The 13,572-nt window shown below is 41.5% G+C and overlaps 1 protein-coding gene across 1 annotated transcript in view; it reads left to right on the top strand.

The window, feature by feature from the left end:
- The window catches only part of WDR90 (WD repeat domain 90), a 240,642-nt gene that overhangs the window by 168,574 nt on the left and 58,496 nt on the right, over positions 1-13,572 (top strand). The window contains exons 28-29 of the mRNA XM_030212253.1: positions 9,058-9,240; positions 9,849-9,949. Of these exons, the coding sequence (XP_030068113.1) occupies positions 9,058-9,240; positions 9,849-9,949 (284 nt within the window). The remainder of the gene's footprint in view (positions 1-9,057; positions 9,241-9,848; positions 9,950-13,572) is intronic.

Raw genomic sequence — 13,572 nt, forward strand, 5'->3', positions numbered from 1 at the left:
CTAGAATTAAGTTTGATTTATTTTTAGAATTCTTTATGGTTTTTAGCCCTTGTTATTTGACTGATTTTGTTAAACTTTATACTCCTGCATGAACTCTGCGTTCAGTGGTAGAAATAACTGGCTAACCAATCTAAGGCTCTTTGCAAATTGAAAGCTACAGATCAACGAACATTAGTAGACAAAGATCCGTAGCTTTGAAATCTGCTTCCATCTGCCATCTTAAACTTTAAGAATTATGTGACTTTTCGACGTAGTTTATAGTTTAACAAATATTTGATCAACCCTACTTAATCACTAATTCCCCATTCTTTGGAATTTTATGATTTATAACAGCTGTTGTATTTTGGTTTTATTTTGTTTGATCTGATGTCTTGGTTTTATGTTAAAATTGTGTGCATTAATTATTTTTCTGTATATGAATACTTCTTTTTTTTTTTCTGTAATCCGCTCTGAACTGGTTTGTTGAGTGGAATATAAAAGACTGAATTAAATTAAATGGGTGAAATAGAGTACCTGCTAGGATCCTATTCTATAAAAGAACATAGACACCTGCTTTCCTTTACAGAATATATGCACCTACAGTTTAGGCATGGGCACTTAAACCAGCCTGGTAAAACTGTGTGTAACTTTGGCATTTAGGTATGCGCAATTGCCATTATAGAATACTAGCACAAGTCAGCAGTTGCACAGTTAGCTTTAGGTATGACCACTTAAGCCATGTGAATGACTAGTGTAAATGCTCACACCTAAATGCTGGCAGTTATGCGCATAACTGACTATTCTAAAAGGTTAGTGCATAAAGGTCCACCCATGCCTTGCAGCTACACATAGAGCACTTAGGCACAAAGTTATAAATTAGCGCCTAAGTGCAGTTATGTGCATAACTGTCGATTTCCCACATAACTACCATTTTATCACAGAAGTACATAACATCAAGCACACTATATAGAATGAGGAGGATGGTGACCACACTGTAGCAGCACTGAATATATAGATTAAGGTAAATGCTGGCACAGATATCTAACTTAAAACACTCACTTCGCCAGCATAATATTGACCCTAAGAATGGTAGTATTTATAACTGCTTTCTGCCAAATTTAACTTACATATAAGTGAATCTAACCATGCTTTACTTCTTGTGGTTACTGTCCTCGTAGTCTCCCACAGCTTTTACCTATTTTCCTTTGCTACCCCTCTGTCTCTTCCAGCACTTGCTTTCCTCTCTAACTCCCCCAGCTCCAGAACTTTCTCTGTCCCTCTGATAGAACAACTTCCCTGTAAGGCAAACCTAAAGAGGTTAGGGCTCTTCGGCTTGACAGAAGACTGCTGAAGAGAAGTACAACAGAAGTCTATAAAACATGAGGAGAAGTACAACAGAAGTCTATAAAACATGAGTGAAGTGGAACAGGTAAACACAAATCAGTTGGGTAGCACATTCACAATCAGTTGAAGAAAAGATTTTTTTTCACTCAATGCATATTTAATGATTTGTAAAACCAGTTAACATAACTGGGTTTTACAAAGATTTGGACAAGTTCCTGGAAGAAAAGTCTTTAAGGAGAAATTGTCTTACCTGATAATTTTCTTTCCTGTAGTCCTGCCAAACCAGTTCAGAACCTGTGGGTTATGTCCATTGACCAGCGAATGGAGACAGAGAAATAAAGTAGTTCTGTGTGATTTACCCCCTAAGGACTCCAAGGGCACCATGCAGCCTTGAAATGCTCAGTAATCCAAATGACTGAGCAGTGGTGCTCATATTAACACTTCTGGTCAAATTATATTTACCAACAAGGCATCGTCATACTCTTGACACTCAGTTCTCCTGCTGGGTCAGGAGCTGCCTCAATCTGACACTTCTGGCCAAATGTATTTATCAATTACCTTTACCACCAAGGCATTGTTGTACTCTACTGACACAAGACCTGCAACTGGGCCAAGATAGTAGATGACATAGTAGATGACGGCAGAAAAAGACCTGCACGGTCCATCCAGTCTGCCCAAGAAATGTGCCACTTTTTTGTGTATACCTTACCTTGATTTGTACTTGTCTTTTTCAGGGCACAGACCGTACAAGTCTGCCCAGCACTATCCCCGCCTCCCACTATCGGCTCTGGTACAGACTGTACAAGTCTGCCCAGCACTATCCCCGCCTCCCAACCACCAGCCCCGCCTCCCACTACCGGCTCTGTTATCCAATCTCGGCTAAGCTCCTGAGGATCCATTTCTTCTGAACAGGATTTCTTTATGTTTATCCCACGCATGTTTGAATTCCGTTACCGTTTTCATCTCCACCACCTCCCGCGGGAGGGCATTCCAAGCATCCACCACTCTCTCCGTGAAAAAATACTTCCTGACATTTTTCTTGAGTCTGCCCCCCTTCAATCTCATTTCATGTCCTCTCGTTCTACCGCCTTCGTATCTCCGGAAAAGGTTCGTTTGCGGATTAATAATTAAGATCTGCCTTAATTCTGATGAGATCAGTTAGAGAAATTATATTGAAGCACTTTGAACTGAGAAAGGATAAGAAAAATAGGAGAATAAATTAGAATAGAAGTGTATTCATTAATATTAACAGCGAGGGCTTCTGGACTGACCTGATAGGACTGAAGGAAAGAAATTATCATGTAAAGACATAATTTCTCTTTTTTTTAGTGTCTGTACCAGATCAGTTCAGAATCTTTAGGATGTAGCAAAGCACTCCTGAAATTGAGTGGTAGTCAAAAATCTATGTTAAAACATACTGTTCTATGAAGACAATAAATGCCCATGTCTGCATAACAAGAACATAAAGCTTAAAGTATGAAGGAACAGCTATACATCTCTGTTCATCAATGAAACTTCATCCACTCCAAAATTCCAGGACAAAATAGTTCAAAAACTAGCAAGAGGAGACCACACCTTGAAGTGTATATGTCAATTATCAGAGCAGGCTTTCCCAAAATATATTAGCAGAATGTCGTGTGTACAAACTTCACCTATGAAGAGCTATCGAAGTAGTTCTACAGGTGTTCCCATTATAGCCACCCCAACCAGAAGAGAGTGGGAATGAGACATGGGTTCTGAAATGCATACAATATCACTATTTGACCTATTAATTCAATAGAGAGTTGGAGCAGTGCAGAGCCGTAAGAACCTGAAAATGGCTATATAGGTAATGCAAAGGGTCAATAAAAAGCCTAGTGATTTTATCAAAGAGGAGCACCAAGTGGTGTTACTTCACATAGAGCATACAGATCACATACTGAGGAGTTGTGCAGCTTCAGTTTAAGCTTGGTTGTAGATAGACCTAGAACTCTCATATCCTCCTGAAATGTATTTGTTTACCTATGTCTAGTTCAGAAAAAAAACTCATCAGGTAAGCAGCTGAAATGTCATGAGTTAGGTGCAGCATGTCACAGTCCTGAATTGTAGACATACTGGAAGGAATGAAAAAAAGTGTATTGGTTATTTGTCCGCTTACAGTGTGAGCCAAATGCACCAGTAGACATGCTGAACTGGTAGAACCTTCCTGCAGCAAATTGGGTACCTTATGTCTAGTCAAACTGGATGCAAATGAGGGGATTCAGATAGCATTCTCCTAGCTGATGACTAATTGCCTGCCTGCCTTATCCCTGGCCCAGCCAGTTACCCCAGCTGACACTCCAAATTGACAGGACAAACCTGCTACATGTTACATGCTTTTCCCCCAAAATATTGGAAACTAGAGAAAGTAAGGAAAGGGAGCAGTGAACATTTTAGATTCAGAGCCTCGGTGCCAATGCAACATTGCAACATATCTGTCTAGGAAATAGCCTAATGGAAGGACAGTTATTTCTCAAAGGAACACAGTCAAAAAGAGGAGCAGGAAGGGGAAGAAATATGTACTACTAATGGCCCCTGTAAATGAAGCAGCCTTTCAAAGGAATGCTGCATAGGCAGACAAACACAAAATGGGAGAAATTTGGCCACTAAGGTCTTAACACCCAAACAGAAGAAGCTGGAAAAAAGATGCACCTTGGAAGACAGTGTTCCAAAGCATAAAGTTCTAACCTGGGATGAATTCTCTGTGGTTAAGTCCAGAAGAATGCCTCTGATCGTGCAGCATTATGACTCCATTACTGAAAGAAGCACAAAGGAATCTAGAAATTGGCTGCTGAGACGTGAGTATGCAGAAATACTAGGCTTCAGAGATTCTTTTTAAGGATAAGAGTCATTGGCAATTTTCTTCCCCGTGTGCTTAAATATTATGGCAAAATACCAAAATATTCCTGCCAACTGCATTGCTGAAGAACTTCCAAGTGCAAAATGGCTTAAGAAAAAGCAGTAGTCCATTGGGCCATTTCTCTGCCTTGTATTTGGAACTTCTTCTGATATCCTCCTTAGGATCACAGGACCTCTTATAAGACTACGTCTATTTCAAGTCCCCCGACCTGCAGTATTAGGCACATTTCATCATTTTTAGCAGACCTTAATCTATCTCAGTGGGTCTCCTTTCCAACCCATAAAGGTGGCCACACCTTAGACCTTGTTCTTGCCCCTGCAGACTCTATTGTGCCATCTACTTTCTTCCCTGCACCTACACAAATAACCTGGTCTGACCACTCTGGTATTTACTTTTCCATCTCAATTACCTTACTCTCAACTATTGTTTCAACTTCCACAAGATGGAGCAGACGCCTTTCTCGACTTGACCCGCATAGCCAACCCCCAGCTCCATTTTTCCCTAGACTTTGAGGTCCTATACCTAGACAACCAGGCCTCTTACCTATATTTTGTACTTACCTTGGATCAGTTGGCTTCCCTAAAACCTTCCAGATGTTTTCTCTCTCTCACAAGAAGAAAACCTTGGTTCCATAGTGGCTTACGATTGCTAAAAGGGCTCAGGAAGGTTGTTCCAAGCATGGGGTGAGGCGAGGCAGAATGAGCGGAGCCTGGAGTTGGCAGTGGTGGAGAAGGGTACTGAGAGGAGGGAGTTTGTCCTGTGAACAGAGGTTTCGGGTGGGAACGTAAGGGGAGATGAGGGTAGAAAAGTAGTGAGGGGCAGCAGGCTGAGTGCATTTGTAGGTAAGAAGGAGAAGCTTGAATTGAATGCAGTATCTGATTGGAAGCCAGTGAAGTGACCTGAGGAGAGGGGTGATATGAATATATCGGTTCTGGCGGAATATAAGACGTGCAGCAGAGTTCTGAACAGATTGAAGGGGGGATAGATGGCTAAGTGGGAGGCCGGTGAGGAGTAAGTTGCAGTAGTCAAGGCGAGAGGTAATGAGAGCGTGGACGAGAGTTCGGGTGGTGTGTTCAGAGAGGAAAGGGCGAATTTTGCTGATGTTAAAGAGGAAGAAGCGACAGGTCTTGGCTATCTGCTGGATATGCGCAGAGAAGGAGAGGGAGGAGTCAAAGATGACTCCGAGGTTGCGGGCAGATGAGACGGGGAGGATGAGGGTGTTTTCAACTGAGATAGAAAGTGGAGGAAGAGGAGAAGTGGGTTTTTGTGGAAAGACGATGAGCTTGGTCTTGGACATGTTCAGTTTCAGGTGGCAGTTGGACATCCAGGCAGCAATGTCGGATAAGCAGGCTGATACCTTTGCCTGGGTCTCAGCAGTGATGTCTGGTGAGGAGAGATACAGCTGGGTGTCATCAGCACAGAGATGATACTGGAAACCATGAGATGAGATCAGGGAGCCCAGGGAAGAGGTGTAGATTGAGAAGAGAAGGGGTCCAAGGACAGATCCCTGGGGAACGCCAACAGATAGCGGGATGGGGGTGGAGGAAGATCCATGAGAATGAACTCTGAAGGTGCGGAGGGAGAGATAGGAGGAGAACCAGGAGAGGACAGCGCCCTGTAACCCAAATGAGGACAGTGTGGCAAGAAGTAAGTCATGATTGACCGTGTCAAAAGCGGCGGATAGATCGAGGAGGATGAGGATGGAGTAGTGGCCTCTGGATTTGGCAAGGAACAGGTCATTACAGACTTTAGAGAGTGCTGTTTCTGTCGAGTGCAGTCATCATATTAGCCTAGACAACATCTCCTGCCCACCTACCGAAGTCCTCTCCCAATACTTTATACCAAAGTTCAAGATCATGTAAGCTGTCTACCTAGCACTGTCCCCTCTGTCTTTCCCTGTCCTAGCCCCCCAGACATCCTCAAATAAATCTCATGACTCCCCTTTTATGTCACATCACCCTCCTTTATTGGCCTCTCCTCATGGTTCTCTTTTCAGTTTACAGACACTTCTCTCTTTTCAAGATACTCTCAGAAATGGACCTATGTCTTGCATACTCGATCCTTTTTCATCCTCTTGGCTAAAAATCCCTGAATTGCAATTATTACCGAATACACTATCAATAATTAACAATAGTTTTTCATCTTGTCTGGTACCAGCTTCTTAGAAATCCCTATCCTAAAGAAACCTTTTCTAAATTCCAGCTCATTATTGACCAGTTTTCAATTTATGCTTTTTTCTCAAAATTATTAGAAAAAGTAGTCCACATACAGCTGTCATCCTTTATCGAAAAATCACATACCCTACACCCTAAACAATCTGGCTTTAGAGTTCATTATAGCATGGAAAGAGTTCTTGTTGCATTACTCGTGAAATTTATTCTCATTCTTTATTCAAATTTGCTATACCGCTGTGACTAAGAACAGAACTAAGCAGTTTATAGACTAAACACAGCAAGAAAAGAACTCTATGAATGTAAAGCATAACAACCAGGACAAGCTTACAAGCTTAAAAAGTGAAAAAAAAAAAAAGAAGAGGAAGGAGAGAGAAAAGAAAGTATGGATTTTGTATTCGCTACTGTCTGCCTAAAGCCTGCCTGAATAGCCAGGTCTTAATGGCAACTATAAATCTAGATAGAGATAAACACAATATTGTTGTTGTCATTTCACTTGATCTTGCCACAGCCTTTGATCTTGTAAATTACTTACTTGGTCTGTGTAACTCTGTCCATGCCTGGTTTTCTTCCTTTCTCTCAGACCGTTCCTATAAAATTGTCAAATTGTTTCCTCCACTGCCTTTTCTTGCTCCCTGACAGAGTCCTACAGGGCTTGTTTCTGTCTCCGCTTCTCTTTAATCTATTCATTAGCCCTCTTGCAACACTCATCCACACTTGTGGTGTTTCATTCCATTTTTATGCAAATTCTCCTACTTCTTCTTACTAACCCATTCTCCCCGTCCATTGGTCCTCTTCAAGACTAAGCCTTGTTTCTAACTGGCTCTCTGAGCATAGACTGGTTTTAAATTAAAAAAAAAAAAACAGTAGCCTCTTGGTTCACTGGTGATGTACCTACCCTTTCTGTCCGTTACATTTTTTGATAATACTATTTCACCAGTAGACTGTTTTTGCTGTTTAGGAATCATCCTCGATTCTCAACTCACATTCTCTCTCCAGATATCCCCTATATGTAAAACAGGCTTTTTTATTCTTCAGCTATGTTCGATGTAAAGATATTTTGACTGACACTTTCCACTCAACTGATTCTATCTCTTCTGGCTACCAGGTTAGACTATTGCAACATAGTTTACCTAGGCTGTTCTCTCTCAAATCTAAAAAATATTACAGTCTTTACAGAACAAAGCTATAAAGTTACTATGCCATGCACAAAGCTTTGATCATGTTTCCCCGTTATTTCAAAAACATTACTGACATCACATAGAACAACGGATAACATTTAAACTACTGATACTTACTTTTAAGGCCTATAGGATTGACCTTCCACAATATAGCAAACCTTACTATTCCATACTCACTGATCCATCTCCTTCATTCTATAAATCATCGTGGTCCCAAATTGGTTCAGCTGGAATCGACCAGACATCGTGCCTTCTACTTTGCAGTCCCTTTCTACTGCCATTCCCTCTCTCTCCAAATTTACGCTGGGTGTTTATTTCAACAATTTAAGCCAGCCTTGAAAACCTTTCCTTTTCATCAAGCATATAAACCCACATAGGACTATTGCTGCTATTATCTACTAGCCTTCCATTACTTTACCCTCCTTGTCTATTTCTCACTCCCATTGCTTAGTCAACCCTCTCCCACTTCCCCTCCCTTTGTGACCCACTGTCTCTTAGTAAGTTTTGTTTTGATTGTTCTTGAATGATATGATCTTTCCTATCCATACCCTGTAGTTCCTTTCTTTTCTGGAATATTTGATTTTAGATTGTAAACCGCCTAGATCTGCAAGTTAGTTAAGGCGATATGGCAAATCCTAAAGAAACTGTAAACAATTTGTTCTCCAGCAATTAAATAATCATTTTGTGCAAATGTGAAAGAAGTCACTATGAATTTTAACAAAGAAATGATATGAAAAACAGTTTTGGTTGAAAGCTGTGTTTATCTGGCAATGCTGAATAAAGTTCAGAATACATCACCTGACATCCACTTCTGAAAATGGCTGGAGGACAAATGATTATGTACTGCAGGTTGGGTTTTGAAATAGTTATAGTCCTGTAAGAGGGAAATGGGACTTGATATACCGCTTTTCTGTGGTATTTTGCAACTACATTCAAAGATGTTTACATATATACAGGTACTTATTTTATACCTGGGGCAATGGAGGGTTAAGTGACTTGTCCACAGTCACAAGGAGCTGCAGTGGGAATTGAACCCAGTTCCCCAGGATCAAAGTCCGCTGCACTAACCACTAGGCTACTCCTCCTATGACCCTATGGAACTTACTCTGATGTCCTCGTAAATCATTAAAATATATATTTGAGGTGTTTTTTTGATAATTTTAAGATTTACCACAGACTGGTTCTCCCAATTATATTTTTGTTTTAGTTCTTATATTCGTATCAGCTCTTATCAGGGAAGTCCATAAGTCTTGGGCTACAGAGCTGTGAAAGGATCAAACTAAGAGCTTTTTTTTTTCTGCTAAAGCCACAGTGCACAAGGAATATTTGTGATATAGAATCAGGAAACAGACAGCAAGGGACGATGTAAGCTGGGGCTTCAGGGCAGAAATGTAGAGCACAAAGGATGAAAGAGATATTGTGTGCTGAAGTGGAAATCCAAGTTCATTGTGAATACCAAGAAATTGAGAGTATGGAAAACCTTTTGATTTGTAATTTTTCACAGATCTTTTCTCGGAGTCCAGTGAGGAGTTGGGAACAGCTACAAAGAAAAACGGAGGAATTGTATCTGGGGACACAGAGCACTCAGTGATTGTTATCAAGTGTGCAACAAAGAGAGGGGAAGTGCCAGTCCCCCAGCCAGCAGCAGCTCAGAGAGCTTCAGGAGATCATGGTCAGCCAGTGAGAGGTAAAACATCCCACTTCTTGTCTTACACTATGAGCTATCACAACTTGGGGGCAGGCTGACTTCAACAGGACCAAGGCCCATGTGTGATGGAACTTTCTTTCCTGGCTATTTGCTCAGCCTCCATTCACAGGAGAAAACAGCTATTAATGACTCGGTCTGCATTCACAATGACATGGCCATCAAAGGAGGGTATGCCTCCAATCTTTGGGATCTGTCTGTCTTGGTCATGCAGTGTAGTTAGCAAAACATTATGAGAATTTGAATTTTTATTCATCTCAGCCTGTAGTTTGAGAGAGTTCACACTGTGGTCATATTGGTGGGAGACCTAATAGAGCAGAAATTGGAAGATATGACTCCCAGTCTGTGGTCTTTATCCAGGCAGTGTGAGCTTCCTTTTAACTACTGTTTAAGTGCCAACTTGATACTCCAGTAGTGTGAGTTTCAGTACACCTGTGGCATATTCTTTCTAGGATTCAAACTACATAAACTGTCACACAGCAACACTCAGTATGTGCTAGAAAGGGCTTCAGTAGTGTATTTCTTATAGCCATGCCTTAGTGGTACTAACCAGGACAAACTTTTTAAAAAACAATATTCTTATTTGACAGAAACTGAAGTGAAGAGAGAAGAAATTCATGCAGAGCACAGCATCCGGCCAGATTCCTATAGGCATTTTAATGCTCGATTTAAAACCTCGGCCCTCCCCAAGGTAGGAGCACCATCCTCCCTCTACAGCCATGCTTCCGATAGTTTTATCCAATATGACCCCATTTTGACAATTAGGAATTCTCAAACTTGGGTACACATATGAAGTATTGCATACCATGTAAAATGAGTTTATCTTGTTGGGCAGACTGGATGGACCGTGCAGGTCTTTATCTGCCGTCATTTACTATTTATTTGTTTGTTGCATTTGTATCCTACATTTTCCCACCTATTTGCAGGCTCAATGTGGCTTACAAGGTTCCGTCATGACATTCGTCATTAAAGTAAAAGATACAATTAGTATTACATAAAGAACATGGATAACATAATAGAATTAAGCAATCAGGTACAGAGGGGAAACATTCAGAATATTAGATAAGTGGTGATGCGTTGCAGTTCCTATTATGGATCGTTGTGGTATTCCTTGTTGAAGAGAGAAGTCTTCAGCGATTTACAAAAGTTGATTAGGTCGTAAATTGTTTTCAAATCAAGTGGCAGTGCATTCCACAGCTGCGTGCTCATATAGGAAAAGCTGAATGCATGTGTTAATCTGTATTTTAGTCCTTTACAGCTGGGAAAGTGAAGATTTAGGAATGTGTGTGCTGATCTTTTAGCATTCCTGGGTGGCAAGTCAATAAAGTCTAGCATGTAGGCCGGGGGCTTCTCCGTGAATGATTTTATTAACCAGAGTGCAGACCTTGAATGCAATACGTTCTTTAAGTGGGAGCCAGTGTAGCTTTTCTCTTAGGGGTTTGGCACTTTTGTATTTTGTTTTTCCAAATATGAGTCTGGCTGCAGTGTTTTGGGCTGTTTGAAGTTTCTTGATGATTTGCTGATTACAGCCAACATAAAGTGCATTACAGTAGTCTAGATGACTTAGCACCATTGATTGTACCAGGTTGCGAAAAATATCCCTTGGGAAGAAAGGCTTCGTTCTTTTGAGTTTCCACATTGAATGGAACATCTTCCTTGTTGTATTCTTCACATGGTTTTCAAGTGTGAGATTTCGATCAATGGTAACTCCAAGAATTTTCAGGGTGTCCGAAACAGGTAGGGAAATTTTGGTGTGGTTATATTGGTGAATTTACTTGTGTTATGTAGTGATGAGAGTATAAGACATTGTATTTTTTCTGCATTAAGTTTCAATTGAAATGCATCTGCCCATGAATGCATGATTTGGAAGCTGTGGCTAATGTCACTAGTGATTTCCTTTAAATTATATTTGAATGGGATGTAAATTGTGATGTCATCTGCGTATATGTATGGATTGAGGCCTTGATTGGATAACGATTTGGCCAGAGGTGTCATCATTTAGGTTAAAGAGGGTCGGCGAAAGTGGAGATCCTTGGGGGACTCCGCATTCAGGTATCCATGGAGCAGACATATTAGAATTAGATTTTGTTTGGTATGTTCTTGTGGTTAGGAAGCCTTTAAACATTACCTCCAACTCCGAAGTATTCTAGGATATTTAATAATATTTTATGGCTAACCATGTCAAATGTACTGGACATGTCAAATTGTAGGAGAAGTATATTGTTGCCAGTTGCAATTTCTTGTTTAAATTTATTTAGAAGAGTAGTCAGTACTGTTTCGGTGCTGTGGTTAGACCGAAAACCTGATTGAGAGTCATGAAGAACTGAGAATTTATTTAAGTAGTTGGTGAGTTACTTAGTCACCATACCTTCCATAAGTTTGGTTATCAGAGGAATAGATGCTACTGGGCGATAGTTGGTTAAGTCACTTGTATTTTTCTTAAAGTCCTTAGGTATAGGGGTGAGTAGAATATTTCCTTTATCTTTTGGGAAGAGTCCATTTTGTAGCATATAATTCAAATGTATCGTGAGGTCTGATACGAATTGTTGAGGGGCGAATTTTATAAGGTTATTGGGGCATATGTCTAGTTTGCAGTGGGACTTGGTGAACCTTTTGATCGCTTGGGAGATGGTCTCATCAAAGAGTATATCGAAATTAGTCCAGGTTCGGTCAGCTGGATGTTCAACGGGAATAGGGTCTAGACAATCGAGGAATTCTACATAGTCGGTGGTATTGACTGGCAATGTGAGTCGTAGTTTTACAATTTTACTATGCCCTGGCTCAACCTTGGCCCTCGGGCCTCCTGTATGTGTTCCTTCCTTGGCCCTTGATAGGGCAAGTACTACTTCGGATTCGCCTGCACCAAGGATTGGTGATTCTCAGCGCCCCGGATTGGTCAAGGCGTCCGTGGTACGCGGATCTCCGGCGGATGCTGGTGGACGCGCCTCTTCCTTTGCCTCGGGTTCCGAACTTGTTAGTTCAGGGTCCAATGACTATGGAAGAGCCTTGCCACTTTGGTCTTACGTCCTGGCTCTTGAGGGGGCGCAATTGAGGGACAAGAGCTATTCTAATAAGGTTATTGCCACGCTCTTGCAGGCTCGCACGCGGTCTACCTCTGCGACATGCTCGGATCTGGCGCACTTTTGAGTAGTGGTGTACTCCAAAGTCTATCTCGCCGACTCTGGCGACAGTCTCGCATTTGCTGGATTTTTTGCAGAATGGGCTACAAAAGGGCCTGGCCTACAATTCCCTTCGAGGTCAAGTGGCAGCGTTGGCCTGCTTCAGGGGGAAAGTCTCCGGGTTGTCCCTTGCTGCTCATCTGGATTTTGTCCGATTTCTCATATGGGCACTTCTTCTCCGTCCTCCTTTGCGGTCGCCCTGTCCGGCTTGGTACCTGGGGCTCGTGTTGAAGGCGCTCCAGCGATCTCTGAGCCTCTTAAGCGGGCTTTTGAGAAGGATGTGACTCTCAAGACAGTTTTTTTTTTTTTTAATTTTTTGAAGTCTTTATTAATAGATAATACAAAACATCTGAAACATAGTACAATATGCAAGCCATAGTACATGTCATTTATGTAGGCCAAAGTATTCTCAAAAGTTCACGTTTATACAATACAAGTCAAAGTGATTATTGCTCTATGTACCAAAAAGTAAGTAATTCTTATTGCATTGAAGTGTCAAATAAATTAGTCAGATTTATGGTTCCAAAACTTCACATTTTCAGAGTTTTCATTTATAATATTCTATTATTTACCCATCCCTCCCTCCCTGCCCCTCCCACCCACCCTTCCGGCACAACTTTAACAGAAACCTTAAATCAAATTATACATGAAGAAGAAAAGAATCCCAGATCTGATGCCATCTGCCTAATTGGTTATGCCTCTCTGCTAGAAGTCTTTCCATCTCGCAGGTGTATCTCAGTTTTTGGACCCATCTAATGATAGGCGGAGTCATGGGCTGCTTCCAACATGCAGCAATTATAACTCTTGCGGCAGTTATGGCCTGTCCCACAAATATATGTTGGTTTCTGGAAAGGTTCACTGCTCCCCCAAAAAATAGAAAGAACATTGGGCTCCATGGCATTGGGCTGCCCGTCCATCCTTGTAACCTACTATGAATCGATCTCCAATAGGCCCTAACCTTCTTACAGGTCCACCATAGGTGGCCAGCTGTGCCACGTACCCCACAACCCCTCCAGCACAGCCCCGTCAATGTGGGGTAAATACGCTGAAGACGCTCAGGTGTCAAGTACCAACGATACAGCACCTTCACCGCATTCTCCCGGAAGGGCACATGAGACGACACCCTCACCACTGC

Source organism: Microcaecilia unicolor, chromosome 8 (genome assembly GCF_901765095.1).
Source record: "Microcaecilia unicolor chromosome 8, aMicUni1.1, whole genome shotgun sequence".
Taxonomy (NCBI): domain Eukaryota; kingdom Metazoa; phylum Chordata; class Amphibia; order Gymnophiona; family Siphonopidae; genus Microcaecilia; species Microcaecilia unicolor.